This window comes from Tachyglossus aculeatus, chromosome X1 (genome assembly GCF_015852505.1).
Source record: "Tachyglossus aculeatus isolate mTacAcu1 chromosome X1, mTacAcu1.pri, whole genome shotgun sequence".
Lineage (NCBI taxonomy): Eukaryota > Metazoa > Chordata > Mammalia > Monotremata > Tachyglossidae > Tachyglossus > Tachyglossus aculeatus.
Window position 1 is genome coordinate 107,077,710 of NC_052101.1, and position 18,332 is coordinate 107,096,041.

At 41.9% G+C, this 18,332-nt stretch overlaps 1 protein-coding gene across 2 annotated transcripts in view; it reads left to right on the forward strand.

Moving 5' to 3' along the window:
- Positions 1-18,332, forward strand: part of LOC119950329 (contactin-3-like) — a 281,892-nt gene that overhangs the window by 202,781 nt on the left and 60,779 nt on the right. For both annotated transcript variants that reach the window (XM_038772626.1, XM_038772625.1), the window contains exons 5-8: positions 8,927-9,130; positions 9,589-9,691; positions 10,358-10,542; positions 13,991-14,127. In XM_038772626.1, coding sequence (XP_038628554.1) covers positions 8,927-9,130; positions 9,589-9,691; positions 10,358-10,542; positions 13,991-14,127 — 629 coding nt within the window. The remainder of the gene's footprint in view (positions 1-8,926; positions 9,131-9,588; positions 9,692-10,357; positions 10,543-13,990; positions 14,128-18,332) is intronic.

Consider the following 18,332-nt stretch of genomic DNA (forward strand, 5'->3'; position numbering starts at 1 on the left):
CTTTGTGCTTTCCTCTCCGCTTTTAAATGTTAACATTTCCCTAGCCAACAATGGGAAATATCACTGAAGTGAGTTGATTCTCCTTTCCTCATTAGGTCAGAAAGCTGCTCCAGGCTGTGGGCGGTTGAGAATCAAGGGGAGGGAAAACCCAAAAGCAAGAAATCAGATCAAGCAGACAGTGACCTGAAAAAAAAGAAGTGACTGATTGGAAAACTGAAGGATCGAAATGAAAAAAGGACAGAGAAGCGAGGGGAGAGAAAAAGAAAAGAGAAGAGGTGGTCGGCCAGGAGGGAGGAAAAGTGAGCATTAGGCAAAAATGAGAGACTTGTAGCTATGAAATAGAAGTTGTGAAATTAGTAAAGAGGAAGAAAAGATGGTATAGCATTTGAGATGCAAAGGCTATAAAATATGTATAGGCAAGCCATGCAAATGAGGTCCTCAGGCCAGAAATCAGAAAGAAATTAAGATGGACTGAAAAAACCCAAATGCACACACACTGTGAACAAGTACACATTTGAAAAACTTAAAATTTTGATACCCAGCACTTGCACTGTACTTCATTGAAGTGGTTGGTTTTCACTGTGGTCAGGGGCATAATTGCTAGCAACACAAATGCTGAGTGGTTAGCCAAAATTCTGCAGACTGGTCCATATTTTAACAGGCTGTTACACTGTCTTCTGAAATCTCTTCATTTCTGTTGATGACAGGAAATGAGAGTATAGAGGAGGGAGCATAAAATCATTTTAAAAAGGGACAAGGTTTGAGGTTTATAAGTGCTGTTTGACTTACAAGTGTGTCAGATATCAGTTAAATCACCAACATCATCTCTTGCTTATCAAATAAGAAAAACAATATGGATGCTGCATGGACAATTTTCCTTAACATATATAGAGCACTGGGGGAAGTGGCAGAAGATTTGGGGAAAATCGCCATCTTCTAAAACCACTGTGGCCAAGTGGAAAAAGCATGGGCCTCGGGGTCAGAGGACCTGGGCTCTACTCCTAGCTCTATCACATTTCTACTGCATGACTTTAGGCAAGTCATTCACTGCTCTGTGCCTTAATTCCCTCATCTGAGAAAAAGGGATTCAATACCTGTTTCCCTTCTATTTAGATTGTGAGCCCCAAGCTGTTCCTGAATATGTTGCATGTACCACAGTGCTTGACACATAGTAAGTACTTAACAAATACCACAATCATTAATAGAGTTGCCCTTGCTGGCAATGTTTTGTTTTGTTATCTGTCTCCCCCTTCTAGACTGCGAGCCCGTTTTTGGGTAGGGACCGTCTCTATATGTTGCCGACTTGTACCTCCCAAGCGCTTAGTACAGTGCTCTGCACACAGTAAGCACTCAATAAATACAACTGAATGAATGAATGAATCAATGAATGGCAAGAGCCTAAGCAGAGACCTTCTGGACCAGTATTAAAAAATATCATTAACCACATATTCCCAGAATTGTAATCTATTGGATGCAATCTTTCTTTCTAGGAAGATACCAGAGAAGAGCAGGGAATAGTATCAAACCCAGTATATCGTGTTTTTATCAGATCTAGGCTCTGATAGTTCCTAAACTAGTTTAGAATTTTATGAAGAATTTTATGAAAATTTTATGAAGATCCCAGGGATACTCCAAATGGGAAGTGGCTTTTTCCCCCATCACCAATGGAGTAAAGCCAAGTCATATAATAACTGTAATTTTCTCAACCTCCAGTGCATGAATATGTTTACAGGACATGACACGGATCCTAGAACAAGTTGTTCAATTACACTTCTGATCCTCTAAATAGAAGCAAAGTTCCTTGCATTAATAATACAAGAGTTGCTATATGCTGATGAATCTACTGTAGAAACACACAGCCAATAAATGCAAATGATTATGAACAGCTTTACAGATTCAGCAATATTTTCTGAACTAACAATTAGCCTTAGGAAGACCAAGTTGATGTAACAGACTGCACCTGCCATTAGTGAAACAGCTGAATGCTATCCCTGAATTATGCTGCTTGGGTAGCACACTGTCATAAAATGCCTCTTAAAGAAGTAGAGAAGTGAATCAAAAAGGTATTCATGACCTTTAGAAGACTGTCAGACAATGTTTGGCTTCAAGCTCCAGATCAAACTGAAGGTCTCAGAACAATTATAGTCTCTAGTATGCTATATGCCTCAATAACCTATTCACGATCCACAACCAGAGCAGCTGATTTCTGGATCGGGGCCAACCGCACTGTCTATATGCCTGTATTTAAGACAACATTCAAATAACTAGCTTCTGGAATTCAGTATTTTTCAGCACCAAAGCAGTGCTTGCCACATCCCAACACTGGGTAGAATGTGTGGAGAATGGGTGACAGCAGGGTGTTCTATTTTAAGATAAAGTGGGGGACTATAAACCAAACTGGAAGTATAAATATTTTCATTATAGTACAACAAAGTACAGTCTCAAAGGACATGGCATAGCTTTGGACTGCTGATTGATCACAGGGAACATGTCTATCATCTGTTTTGTATTGTACGCTCCCAAACGTTTAGTAGAGTGCTCTGCACATGGGAAGGGCTCGGCAAATGCCATTGGCTGATTGATTGATTGATTGGTTGATTGATAACTGCAGCAGGTGGACCTGTCTGGCAAGCAGTGATGAGGATTGTACTTCCCAAGCGCTTAGTACAGTGCTCTGCACATAGTAAGCGCTCAATAAATACGATTGATGATTACAGGAATGGTGATACTTTTTTAAGAGCGGTGGACTCAGAAAGGTCACCAAATCAGCGACAGTGCCAGCCTCTATACAGCTAAGATGATTCTTATTTATGCTCCGTATGGAAGGAATTGCTGGTCACATGTTGATATTTTCAGTCACTTCTAAGCCCGAGGATGCAAGATCACCACACATCCAGTTTGTATCATTTGTGTCAATAGTGCTTACAGCAGTCTTGGTTCTGAAGCTGCTTTAGAATTCCCTGGATTTTTTGGTGCCTGAATAATTTGACATTGATGGAAATCCCTCAGGCTACCAGGGACGTTGGTAATTGTATTTACACAATGACTCTGATAGTATCATATTTATTTTACTTGTAAGAGAATGTGCTAAAGTGATAAAATGGCTCTGTACGCTATGTATACAACTAAAGGGCAAGTTATGGATTTACAAATAAATGTTTCTTTTGTCATATGCATAAATATTTTATTGTTATCATAAAAGACAGAGCAACACAGGAAGCAGTTGACACTTCTTCACTTGGGCCCGCTGAGTATATAATGAATCAATCAGTGGTATTTACTGAGCACCTACTGTGTGCAGAGAACTGTACTAAGCACTTGGGAGAGTACAATACAGCAGAGTTGGTAGACACATTCTTGGACCACAACGAGCTTACAATCTAGAGGAAGAGAGACGTTGATATAAATAAATAAATTATGGATACATACGTAAGTCGTGTGGGGCTGAGAGTTGGGTGAATACCAAGTAATAAAAGGGAAAAATCCAAATGTGTAGGTGATGCAGAAGGGAGAGGGTATAGGGGAAAAGAGGGCTTAATCAGAGAAGGCCACATGGAGGAGGTATGATTTTCATAAGGCTTTGAAGGTGAGGAGAGTGGTTGTCTGTTGTATATATTCTCCTTCTTCTCTTCATTCAGTTATTGATTCAGTTGTATTTATTGAACGCTTGGAAAGTACAATTCAGCAACAGAGACAATCCCTGCCCAACAATGGGCTCACAGTCTAGAAGGTGAGAGGATAATAATCACAAAAACAATAATGATGTTTGTTAAGCACTATGTGCCAAGCACTGTACTAAGCGCTGGGGTGGATACAAGCAAGTAGGGTTGGACACAGTCCCTGTCCCACTGGGGCTCACAGTCTCAATCCCCAGTTTACAGATGAGGTATCTGAGGCCCAGAGAAGTGAAATGACTTACCCAAGTCACACAGCAGACAAGTGGCGGGGCCGGGATTAGAACCCATGACCTTCTGACTCTCAGGCTCGGGCTCTAGCCACTATGGCATGCTGCTTCTAGACCGTGAGCCCCACGTGGGACAGTGACTGCATCTGACTTGATTAACTTTTACCTATCCCAGCTCTTAGAAAAGTGCTTGATATATAGTAAGTGTTTAACAAATGCCATCAAAAAAAGTTCCAGTTCAGAGGGAGGACATGTTCAAGGGGTTAGCGGTGAGATTGAGATACAGCGAGGAAATTAGCACTGGAAAAGTAAAGCGTGCAAACTGGATTATAGTAGTAATAATAATAATAATAATAATGGCATTTATTAAGTGCTTTCTATGTGCAGAGCACTGTCCTAAACCCTGGGGAGGTTACAAGGTGATCAGGTTGTCCCACGGGGGGCTCACAGTCTTAATCCCCATTTTGCAGATGAGGTAACTGAGGCACAGAGAAGTGAAGTGACTTGCCCAAAGTCACACAGCTGACAGTTGACGGAGTCGTGATTTGAACCCATGACCTCTGACTCCAGAGCCCGTGCTCTTTCCACTGAGCCATGCTGCTTCTCTGTAAATGAGAGGTCCAGTGCTTGCCCATCCATGTCTGCATCAAACAGAAACCCCTTACCATCGGCTTTAGAGGAATGATAGGTGGGAAATGGGGTGATATTTTTCATGTTTAATATTTATTTATGTTTATTAGTTATGTCTTTATGTTGAATTATTTGAACTTACAATGGAAAGTACCACTACTCTGTAAAATACAAAACTTCAGTAGTATTACATTATATTCAAAGAGAAGCTGAGGTTATCAGTTACCAGAAAGGAATGAGGCCTCTAGGAGACTGCTAAAGGAAGGAATTTAAATTTTCATAATGGAAAATTAGACACTTAATTGGGAAATAGCATCCCATTTTGACGCTCTTCTTTTATTTACTAGTCCATTAATATTTTAATTATTTAATTTATAGCAATTTCCTCATATAATGGTTTCTTGTATCACTTGCAACTCTCTAAAAGAAACTTTCCAGTGGATTGGCTAGCCCGAAATTCAGTAGAACTTGTTTCTTAAGAGTTCACTGGGAGATTATACGTCCTCCAAATCACTACCCTTTGATTCATTAAAGTGTTAGCTTTATATATGCTTGCGAGTCCTAAAGAGATTTACATTTTCAAGGGCAGTGTAAAATCTGCATGTCATTTTAATAACAAGGTAGGTCAATCAAATTATAATTGGCTACCAATTAGCACTCCTGTGAACTGTGAGATTCTTTACCTTCATCTAAATAAGAACTGAAAAGTAAGATATTATTAATTAATTCCTTGACATTAAAAATGTGCACAGCTCAATAGAGGTAAGGGGGTAACACTATACTAAAATGCTCGGCAGGTACTGAATACTGGCTTGACAAAATCCATGTTTTCAATATACATGGTAACGTGAAAATCTTGCTGTTATAAAAAGCATTTTCTTTAAGAGCCCCTCGAGCATCACCAGGCAGTGTGCAAAAAAAAAAAAAAATCCAGGCCAACATATTTTTAGGTGTTGCTGAAATCAATTAAAGTCAAGGTGGAAAAGCAGTGCACTTTGGAGATCCATTTTTTAAAATGTGCATTTCAATAATAATTGTATATGCAGTACAGAAATACACATTTGAAATTAGTTTAATCCATATGACATTCTTGTGAGGTTCATCAATTATAGAGCCTTATTAATGCAATCTATAATATCCAAAGTTTCATCTAAGGTGTAGGAGTTCTATTGTTTCACATTTAAGCTACAATTATTTGGATTTGGGAATATAAATGTCAATGAAAATATGCTAAACTTCCAGTTCCAGGTGAAATATGCTTAACAGATTTAACCAGGAATAGAATTGTGATTTCTTATTTTCCAACATAATAGCCCTGTCTGCACGGGACGGCATGGATTTATAAGCGTCTTAGTTAATGGAACGAACAAACTGCTGGCCTCTATGATTTTTTATTGCAGATTTTTGTCTATCCATTTATTGTTGGATAGTGTATTTCCATGAGGGTTCTGTTTGTCCATGCAAATCTTTGTATTTAAGGCAGGGATCGACAACATTTGTGTGCCAGAGGTCTAAACAAAATTGAGTCACTCTGCCCACAGTGCAAAATGACAATGGCATTACATCATGCTGAGCCATGAAGTCTCAGTCACTTTATGGCAACAGCCAATGCTGCCGGAACAGCTAACTCTGTCATGTCTCCATGCCCCTCCTCAGCCCTAGCCCTATTTAGAAACAGAAAAGGGATGGAAACAGAGGCATGACAGACTGGTTCTAAAACTGACACCCACATCAACACCTGCCCCATCCTCCGCTACTTCGTTCCCGTCTTGCATGGCTGGACTTAGGAAGGGAAGGTGGAACTACAGGTGAAAACTGGTGAGCTTGTGCTGCAATCAATTGATGTTATTTATCTAGTGCTTACTTTGGGCAGAGCACTAATCAGCACTTGGGAGAGTACCATACAACAGAGTTCATAAGGATGGTCCCTGCCCACTAGGAGCTTACAGTCTAGAGGAGGAGCTTATCGTCTAGAGGAGAATTCAACAGAACTTGTCTTATGGTAATAGTAATAATAAAAATAAATCATTGTGGCATTTGTTGAGCACTTCCTATGTGCCAAGCACTTTGGTAGATAAGAGATAATCAGGTCGTACGTGGGGCTCACAGTCCAAGTAGGAGGGAGAACAGGTACTGAATCCCCATTTTGCACATTTCAGTTTGTCTACCAACTGAAACTGTACTCTCCCAAGTGCTTAGTACAGTGCACTGCACACAGGAAGCACACAATAAATATGACTGATTGATTGAGGCCTTCTCTAAGTAAACCTTCATTTCCATTACCTGCCCTCCCCTTGAATCGCCTATGCATTCGGATTTGTACCCCTTAAACAGTACTTATGTGCATATCCTTTCACCGCCTTTTCCCTTATTTGTAATTTATTATAATGCCTGCCTCCCCATCTCTTTGTGGGCAGAAATCGTGTCTACCAACTGCCAGTGGTTAATTCAGTGCTTTGCACACAGTAAATGTTCAGTAAATACCATCGATCGATTGATAATTCTTTAGCCTTATCTTCTGTACACATAGCCAGGCTGCACTGCGCCCTGATTATCTGCATTTCTGTTCGTGTGGGTGCCTCAAACAGCTAGTCAACAATGTGTAGCAGTTCCTGGATGATGATTTCACATATGCCCTTTTCACCACCTCTCAGCCTCAAAATGCTGCTGAGCCCTGAGGTGCTTTTCAGAACACATGGTGTTAGAGTTAGGATCACTGACTATAGTTTTCTTTTGTTTTTCCAAGCAACTCTTTGGTTCCTAATAGAATTTATAGCTCAAATTCTATGGCTTCAGAATTCTGGCAAAACATATTTGCAATCTATAGAAAAGAGGTTTCAAAAGGTTTGGTAAAGTCTAGCATAGGGACAGCAGTTATTTGAACTTTAGGACTACTTAATAAGTTTTAGTAAGATGTTGAATGCTGCATACTCAGAATACACTGAGAAGCAGCGTGGCTTAGCGGAAAGAGCACGGGCTTGGGAGTCAGAGGTCGTGGGTTCTAATCCCTGCTCTGCCACTTGTCCACTGTGTGACCTTGGGCACGTCACTTAACTTCTCTGTGCCTCTGTTACCTCATCTGGATAATGGGGATGAAGACTGTGAGCCCTACCTGGGACAACCTGATTACCTTGTATCTACCCCAGCGCTTAGAACAGTGCTTGGTGCATAATAAGCGCTTAACAAATACCAACATTATTATCTGTTCTGAACACTTCCTAGTAATACAGTGGTTATGGTGCTTATTGTATAAATAACTCTTCAAATCTGCAGCTACTATACATGGACCACATTCTTTTATTCTCATGCTGGAGGTAAGAATTGTGTCTGCTAACTCTATTGGATTCTCCGAAGTGCTCAATGAAGTGCTTTGCATACTGTAAGGGATCAATAAATACCATTGATGTATTGATTGATTAAACACAGTGGTGGTGGAGGACCTAGATTAAATCCCCAGACCAAATTCGCCCATCCTGGGTTATCATTTTTACATAAATAACACTTTAACACTCCTTCTGGGCAGGGAATGTGTCTACCAACTCTGTTGCATTGCACTCTCCCAAGTACTTAGTAGAGTGCCCTGCGCACAGTAAGCACATGATAAATGCCCTTGATTGATTCATCACTTTTATTGAAATGCTGTAATTATCATATTTGAAGTGATTCCTAAAACACCTGAGAATAAGATTTATGTTCTGTTTTACTTTAAGAAATTAGTTTTATCAGAGTTTAGGGATTCTGAGATAACTAATACTGTACCGTAGCTTTGGGAATTGTGAAAAGTACAATAATTCCCAGATTGTTCGCATTGTTCTCCACTCCAAGTGATAGGTACATTTATTTTTCTAACACTTTAGAAAAATTCTCCAAGGCATGAAATAAAGTTGGGCTAGATCACTAGTCTAAAATTTAAATGGAAAGAGATGTGAATTAATCATTGAACTTTTCAAAGAGGAAATTTTCACTGTAAAATACATGGTTAGGGTTCAATTGACATCTAAGGAAAATATGTATATTTTTTCATTCATCACTTTAAATGTGAATTCAGGGTTTCCTTGTCGTGCTTATTTGGCTGCAGACCTTCTGGAATCGTAAACTTTTAAGTAGTATGTTCTCTAATTGTTTCACTGTCTGCTTGTCATTTCTGTGGGCATTAAATTGATGTCACCCTTAGATGGGACTCTAGCAGAGCTGCTCTTTGGTGAGTTCTCACAATAACTATGTTTGTGCGTATTGGCTGGCAGAAGGGCCCAGTCATTTGATTGTTCCATATGTCACAGTGAAGCCCAGCTGCTGTACCATCAGGCAGGCCGAGTATAGCTTTATTAAATATCAGAGTAAACATTTCTTAATCATTGTACGTATTTTTGGTTTTTCCAAAAATAAAATTAGAACTTTCCTACGCTTGGATCTTCAATGAATATCCAACATTTGTTCAAGAAGATAGACGGTTATTTGTTTCTCAAGAGACCGGGCACCTTTATATAGCCAAAGTGGAACCATCTGATGTAGGAAATTACACCTGTGTTGTGACGAGTACTGTAACAAACTCCCGAGTGTTTGGTTCACCCACTCCTTTGGTGTTACGCACTGATGGTATGTTTCCATTAGATATCATTCTGGATAGATATTGCAATTGCATATGGTACATTATAAAAAGTAACTCGCATCATTCTGATGCATTTAATAATTTTAGTATCTAATCTAGAGTGAGGAATCTGAATGCATGCTTCTACGTTGTAAAACTGACTCTAGACTGAGCCTTTTACCAATAATCCTAAGTCTTCCATCATATCAATGACTTCCTGAAAGAAAATTTAGTAAATTTGGAAGCTGCATTAATCCTCTCTAGCCCCTATGGCTCGGTGGACAAATTACTGCTTCTGAGCACTATTGTATTAGTAACTCAAAATTCAGAAGCACCTAACTCACAGCCAGGGAATAGCATAAATGGAATCTCTGTCTTAAAAAGCTTAACAGGAACAAAAGAGGGGGTGGGGTTTGAAGATAAAGGGTAAGACTAAAGTTACAAACTTTATTTTGTGGAATTGCAGGTGTTATGGGTGAATATGAACCAAAAATAGAGGTTCAGTTTCCAGAAACACTTCCAGTGGCTAAAGATTCGACTGTCCAATTGGAATGCTTTGCCCTTGGAAAGTAAGTTTTATATACTTGTTGATTTACACCAAAATATCCACTTTAGGTGAAAAAGAAAGATGTGGTTGCAGTATGCTCTTATATCCTTACTCAAGTGACCATATTTTTGACAACACACAGTGGAGCAGGAAGCAGGTCTTCTAGGCAAGAGATCCCAGATTAGTGTGGGGGAATGGAGAGGTGGAAAAGGGAGACAGCCCCTCGGAGAGAAAGATACAGAAATAGAGTTGGATTTTGAGAACGAAAGAGGGTGCTGGATGTGGAATCAGAGAGGTATGTACACTTGACTGACTTCTGCCTATAGAATCACACATACACACTTCACCCACAAAAACACAAGAGTACTTACCTGATACATGACTTCTACTTGGGGCCTGCCTGCGGCAGCAGAGAAAGAGAGAAGCAGTCCAGAAATCCCCCACTCTTCCCGACACTGTTGCCTGCAGGCCATGTCAGCAATTCAGTTCTGAAGCTCCTACTACTTCAGCCTCCATTATTGATCGATACGGGGGTTACCTGAAAACTTCTGGCACAAGGAACTGTATGTGAAGGGCAGCAGTGATGGGGAGGGCAAATGGTGGCTCCAGCCCATAGGATGGCTCTCTTTTCACAATGAAATCTTTTTGATAAATCCTGTAACAAAAAAAATCCATATTTTTTTCTTAGTCCTGTGCCTCAGATTAACTGGAGAAGAAGTGATGGGCTGCCATTTTCCAGTAAAATAAAAACAATGAAAGCAAATGGGATTCTTGAAATTCCCAACTTCCAGCAGGAAGACTCAGGTTTATATGAGTGCATCACTGAAAATTCCAGAGGAAAAAATATTGCCAAAGGACGCCTCACCTATTACGGTAAGAGGTTTTCTCATTGAAAAGAGAATGAGTATGAGATTGTAAAGCACTGTTTTAAAATATAAGAAACTTTTGATGGGAAGAGAAAGGGAATGTACAAGTGGTGAGTGTTGGCTTTTCATATCTCCTCCCTGCACCATTCACTTGCTCCAAGAGGTTAACATAGCCAGGCAGGGGAGCATTTTTAACAGTAAAGAGGATCTAGGGCAGTGGAGCAGTAACTAAGGGCTAGTTTGCCAAATAGCATGGGATGGTCTAGTGCTGTGACGTTTCCCATCATTTTAAAGGAGATTTTTCCCTGGATTTGACCCTAGGGTTGTTGTTATTATTATTATTATTATTATGTTGGTATTTGTTAAGCACTTACTATGTGCCAAGCACTGTTCTAAGCACTGGGGTAGATATGAGGTAATCAGGTTGTCCCACGTGGGGCTCACAGTCTTCATCCCCATTTTACATAATGAGGTAACTGAGGTACAGAGAAGTTAAGTGACTTGCCCAAGGTCACACAGCTGACAAGTGGCGGAGGCGGAATTAGAACACACGACCTGTTGATATAAGAAATGTGTTGCCGCCCCTCTTGGTAAATAGATCAGTGCAAAGCCGTTCCCAGCCCCACTCCACATATTCAAGTGAACAACTCCTTCAAGAGTGATTGACAGGGGAAGCAGATGGATTTCTTCATTGCACTTCACGGCAGGAATGCTGTCCATGTTCTTTTCTGGCGTCTTATGAGGTCTAAGCAGACAGTTGCTGCTGCAGGATGTGTTGATCTGGCCATTGGTGGGGGAAGAGAGGAAAATCATTGGCTGGCTTGTAGCAAACTGAAGCAAAATTGGCTCAGTCCTTGTCTTCACGGCGATTAGACAAGAACCATTTTGGAAGCTAGAAGGTTTGTGCATCAGGTACAAAACAAAGTAGTATAAAAAGCTACGGAAACATGCTTTCATTGAAAACCAGGAGAGCCAGGAGCATGACAATTTTGTTGTCATCTGAGTTCCACCCAGCGTACAAAATAGCTTATTTTGAGACACACACAAAAATGAAAATTGGGTGCTCCCAATCTCTTCCCCACAACTACTACAGCAGAGTCTTCTGTGTGATTCAATTTAAGAAAAAAACTATTTATAAAATAGAAGTGGAAAGACAAATACTCTTGGTTGAATTGAATAGAAATGGATAAAATTGTTCCTTCAAATTCAAGATACAAAGTTGAATACTTCAGTAGATATTACATGCATAATGCAACATAAATCTGATAAGACTTTTGTCTTACCAATGTTGGAGCTAAAGTTCACACGATGCTGGTTGTGCCACTTTTACTGAGTGACTTTTATTATTAGCAGTGTTTTGCATTCAATGAATGAAATATAGAATATTTTTATAATAGAAAAGGAAAACGTAATTGATCCAAGGGATTAGGATTAGCATATACAATTTAATAGTCACTACCTTTTTCTGAGTAAAAGGCCTATGATTAAAATTAAAATCAGTTGTACCTCATTTTCGGCCTTGAGGGTGCCATGAAATAAAATGCTACAAAGTACAACGCTATTCAGATTCTACATAGAGTTATTTTTACAGTGCTCGAGAATTTTTTCCCTTTCTATGATCATTCCATATAAATTCATAATTATCATTGATATCTGCTGCAACTCAGGTAATAAGTTATCCCTGTTTGATTTCACAATTAAAAACATGTTAGGAAAACCAAAATAAAGATAGAATTTAACACCAAAAGCAACAAAAACAAGTCCACATATTCTGTCAGACCGGTGATCCATCTTGGCTAGGACTGTGTCTCTCAGAATGAAGTTGTCATGCTCTTAGAGAAATTGTGATGGTTCCTTTTCCATGCTCATGGTTAGCAATATACTTTCTAATATCCCAGACTTTTCAGGCAAACAATCCTAGCTTTTCCCATTGCAAAACACCGATTCTTCTGAGCTCATCTTGTACCAGTGGGGAAAGGAGCTCAAACCACATCTGAACAGGCTCTAGAAAGAACATGAATGCCTGAACTGCCATTCTGGTTTCACCCCAGCAACACCAGACTTCACAGACCTGGAGGGAGCATTGCTGGGGAGGCGGAGTGGGGCTGGTAATATTACTAGTTATGCAGACAGTGCCACACCCCCATCTTTCAAGATTTTTGCACGAATCAGTTGAGGCATAGGTGTGGCAGGATCGCACAAGGCAGATTTGCCCCCAGTCAGATCCTGCTCACAGGACCAATCGGAGGAAGGGATCAAAGAGGTGGATCATAAACAATGTTTTAATTAGAGGTATCTGAAAAGTATAGTTTTCCCAGAAGTCTTTCATTTGTTCTGAGAGTTGTAGCTTAGTGAACTGCAAATCTATCATGTACCTAGCATAGGAAGAAGCCTCAATAATGACTGTCCCAAATCCCGCACAACTAAGTCACCCCTAAATCGGCAACCTTATTTCCAGAGAAATCCCAACTTCTTCCAACGAAATACTAACTATAGTCTTCAACAATTGCATAGTCATCTCATCAAAATTCTGTTGGTGCAAGCAGGGACGTAATGGAGAATTAGGTGGAAATGATTGGCCATCCTCTTAATTCACACTGGAAAGCTAGCAAATACTGATTTCACCTATCACTAGACAGTTTCACTAATGATGGTGGGAAGGGAACGTGTCTACCAACTCTGTTACATGTACTCTCCCAAGCTCTTAGCACAGTGCTCTACACACAGGAAACTCTCAATAAATACAATTGATTGATAGATTCAAAAGAGTACAGAGAAGGCCATCTAAAATATTCAAGAAGATTAGGAAATTCCCACAGCTCGTTATGGGCAGGGAATGTGTCTACTCATTACGTTGAATTGCACTCTCCCAAGCACTTAGTATGGTGCTCTGCACATAGTAACCATTCAATAAATACCATTGATTGATTGAGGACAAACTGAAAAGGTTAGATTCTTCAGGTAGGAAACACAAGCTAAGGGGTGACGTGATGTTTTACAAAACTCTGAAGGGTATGGACTGGGCAAACAGCAAATTGTTGTTCAATAAATCTCTATTTATTCATTAATACTAATGTCTATCTCCCCCTGTAGATTGTAAGCTCCTTGTGGGCAGGGAATGTGTCTACCAATTCTATTGTATTATACTCTCCCAGGCACTTATTATAGTGCCCTGCCCACAGTAAGGATTTCCCTGTGCATTGCCCTTGAATTTGTTCCCTTTATACACTGATCCTCAGCCTCACAACACTTAGATACGTATCCGTATTTTCTTTTAATGTCTGTCGCCCTCTAGACTGTAAGCCCCTTGTGGACAAGGAACATGCCTACCAACTCTGTTATATTGTACTCTCCCAAGCATTTCATACAGTGCTCTCTGTGAGATTGATGAGATTAATCAATGAGATTGATTAACAGGTTAATCAGTTTTGGGTGGTACTTTTTTTTTGCTGCAGCTAAACCTCACTGGCTTCAAATAATACAGAATGTTGAAGCTACAATGGAGGAGAATCTATACTGGGAATGTAAGGCAAGTGGAAAACCCAAACCATCTTACAGATGGCTGAAGAATGGCAAAACCTTGGTGGTAGAGGTAACCAACTGACCATTTCAAGATTACATGGATGAACTATCTCTCATTGTCTCTCTTCTATTTCCTCCCCTTTCTCTGTTTTGCTCCTACTGCCCTGTCTTTTCTCCTCTCTTTTACTGGTCCTGTATTCCGCACTCTCTCTCCCTCTCTCTCTCTCTCTCTCTCTCTCTCTCTCTCTCTCTCTCTCTCTCTCTCTCTCTCTCTCTCTCTCCCTCTCTCCCTCTCTCTCCCTCTCTCCCTCTCTCTCCCTCTCCCTCTCTCTCCCTCCCTCCCTCTTGTCCTCTATGTGAGACTGCTACTCTGAATTTATGTATTTGAGGGAAGCCCAGTTTGAAATCTAGACTGTAAACTCCTCTTCCAGCCATTTAGTAAAGTGCCCTCCACTGTAACCACTCAATAAATACCACTGATTGATCATTTGAATCTCTATATTTTGGGCCTGTGTGGTGGCATGTTTGTGTTCCTCCTTGAATATGCCTGCCTCTGCTTGCACGTGGGCATATGTAGGGGGATCCATATGTATGCGTGTGAGGCTTTGGTATACATAAGATATCTATGCATAGTGAGTATATGCGGGGTTGTGGGATTTAGCTTGTGTGGTAAGTGTATAGGAGAGGATATGCATATATATGCTGAGGGGGTGTTATGCCGTAGCATTATGTAGGGCTCTTTGCATATCCCTGTGGCAGCCGAGTGAAGGTGTACTAGATACCCAACCAGGTGAAGGCAAACTGTTCCTGAGAGGAGGGGTGAATCTGTATGCTTAAGAAAGTATTCGAGATATCCACAGCTCCTGTGTATGCATGTCCCGCCAATTCCACTTGAGAAAACAGATCACCCAATAAAGTAACCAATCCCATTACCTTTGGGGCTACAGTGTTTATTTGGGCTCTGGTAATCGATGGTGAGCCTCCATTTCCCAATGGGCTTTTTTTTTTTACCAGCCATACATGGCTGTTGAATGGGGATTGGCTGCTACATTAGACTTCTAGACTGTGAGCCCGTTGTGAGGACAGGCTGCTTGGGGGGCGGTGGCAGATACGGGGGCTATGTTTAAGAGTCCCCACTATGACATGCAGGGTGCCTGATACTACAATCGCCATAACTCCGAATGACCACTTCTCCCCTGAGGCTCTTTCACATCTGCACCCCTGAAGTACATCAATTCCCAGGATATTTCCTAATCCTGCCACTAACAAGACTGGCACCTTATAAAATTGTTTCCTGAGGGTGAGTTGGATGGTCTTTGCTTGGGCCCCACCTCCAGTGGCCCCATTGACAATCACCCAGGGGCCCTGATGTTTGACCCGGTTCTTTTTCACAGTGGTCGCTTGAGCACCAGTGTCTATGAGAAAGAATCGATGCTCAACTTGTTTCGGGGGCCAACATGGGGCTACCGGCCAATAAGGTCTTGAATCAGCCGAGGCCCTAGCCAAAAGCACAGGGAAGATGGAGATGGGCTCCCGTTGATCACTCCCAGGTGCCTGGGAATCTGGTTGCTGTTAATTCAGACCCAGGCCAGAGGAGGGGAAGTCCTCCCCCTGGTCGTGAGCCAGAGCTGTGTTTCCATCCATTTCAGACAATCTAATGCAGTGGAGACATTGGCATCCCTTCCTAGTCCCATTAGGCCATTTGCCAGGGTGTTCCAAGAGGAGCTAGGGGGTAGGAGTTGGATTAAGGGCCCTAATGTGGCCTTTTTTAGGGGGGCTTCATCGGGCTCTGGGTTAAAGCCATCCCTGAGTGTAAAATCAATCCAGATAGACTACGCTAAACCCAGGGTGTGCAATCCCTCTTGCGCTTCATCCATGCCCTTACAGGGTCTGTGGGTGTAAGGAACTTCTCCAGGGCCCTCACAGGCTGCCTGTAGCGCTGCCATTATCTGTAAGGAACTTCTCCAGGGCCCTCACAGGCTGCCTGTAGCGCTGCCATTATCTGTAAGGAAATTCCCCAGGGCCCTCACAGGCTGCCTGTAGTCCTGCCATTATCCTGCTCTAGAGGGAAACTTTGTATGCCTGAAAGGTCCCTGTAGCCTTTATCCCATTCTGCCCAAGTCACCTACACCTTTCTCTTCTTCCCCCTGACAGGGTAATTACTATTGGTCCATCATCATAGACTTGGAGAAGCCATTCTGGTATGGGTTCCCCAGCGTGGAATCACTGACCCACATCAGCTAGTTCTGCTCTGGTATAATCCCTAGAGGTGGTAGTGGGGCTCCCGCTCCCCGTGGTCTTAGTAAACACAACCGGGCCCTCCCTTAAAGTGGGATCAGTCTCATGGTCAAGAACCTGATGCACTTCATCTGGCTCCTCATCAGACCAGATGTCTCCATTACAATTCTCAGGGTCAAACCCACCAGGAACAATTGTGTCTATTTTTGCTTGGCTAAATTTCCCTCTTTGCTTTCAAACTGAGCTTAGTCACCTTAACTTTATTGAATTGCTTGATTGCTTCTGAGGCCAACCTTTTGGATTCTTTGGTGATTGAGATACTACCGGCAGCAGCTGCCTGATCCACTAGTAGGTTTCCCTGCAGTCTTTCACTGTCCTCCTGTAATTTATTTAGTTGAGCCTAATAATGGCATTTATTAAGCGCTTACTATGTGCAAAGCACTGTTTTAAGCTCTGGGGAGGTTCCAAGGTGATCAGGTTGTCCCACGAGAGGCTCACAGTTTTAATCCCCATTTTACAGATGAGGTAACTGAGGCATAGAGAAGTTAAGTGACTTGTTCAAAGTCACACAGCTGACAATTGGCAGAGCCGGAATTTGAACCTGTGACCTCTGACTCCAAAGCCCGTGCTCTTTCCACTGAGCCACACTGCTTCTCTATTGCTATTATTATTAACTTTCTAGTTCGGGTACTCTTGTGACATGTTCAAATTGAAAACTAAACCACCTCTGTATAATGATAATGATAATAATGGTGTTTGTTAAGCGCTTCCTATGTGCAGAGTACTGTTCTAAGCACTGGGGGGGATACAAGGGGATCGGCCCTGTGGGGCTCACAGTCTTCATCCCCATTTTACAGATGAGGTAACTGAGGCCCAGAGAAGTGAAGTGACTTGCCCAAAGTCACATAGCGAAAAAGTGGTGGAGATTAGTGATTAGAACCCACGACCTCTGACTCCCAAGCCCAGGCTCCTTACACTAAGCCAACTGCTTCTTGGAAAGCTTTCAGTGGGAAGCAGCGTGGCTCAGTGGAAAGAGCATGGGCTTTGGAGTCAGAGGTCATGGGTTCGAATCCCGACTCTGCCACATGTCTGCTGGGTGACCTTGGGCAAGTCACTTAACTTCTCTGAGCCTCAGTTACCTCATCAGTAGAATGGGGATTAAGACTGTGAGCCCCATGTGGGACAATTTGATCACCATGTATCCCCCAGCGCTTAGAACAGTGCTCTGCACATAGTAAGCGCTTAACAAATGCCATCAAAAAAAAAAAGCTTTGCTCAAGTCTTAATCTGATTGCAGAGGAGCAATACACACACATACACACACACACACACACACTCTCTCTCTCTCTCTCTCTCTCTCTCTCTCTCTCTCTCTCCAACAAATGTAGCTACCTGTCCAACTGTTTCACCAAGTTCCTGCCGATGATCCCATGTTGGAAGGGTTGGAGAAGTTCCTGCCTGCTCGGGGCAGCTGCACTTGAGTCCATGCTGGTGGCACAGACTTCCGAAGCAAGTCTCTGCAACCTCCTTCTCCTCTCTGGCGATTCAAAGCGACCGCCTTTAATCTGCCTTGGGAGTCGTAGCAGCTCTACCTGACAGCTGTTGATTAGTCCAGGCCCATTACTGGGTAAAGGCAGGGAGAGAAGGCCACTTCTCCCTCCATGCCCCACCCCGCAGACCAGCTTTCCAGTGATCCGTCCTGGAGTAGAGCAGCCTAGCTCCTTCTCGAATTCGTTCTTCACTGTTGTTGTTCATGGGATCAAAAAAAGAGCCACTCATAAAATGGCTTCCTGTAGGCTCACTACACCTTTCATACCTTTCTTTTTGATCTCAGTTTTCCTGTACTCTATGTTCTATTTGTTCAATCAGTTTCTATCCCACAGATAGTAAAATTGTGTCTCCTCCCTCTTCTTTGGGAAGGGCTGAGCATTCATTGATGTGGGAGGACAATGGTGCCAATCTCTACTGCTTGTCAGCACCCTCCTTTCCCTCACCCAATACACCATTTGATTGGGCAGCAGCGCTACATGCCAATCT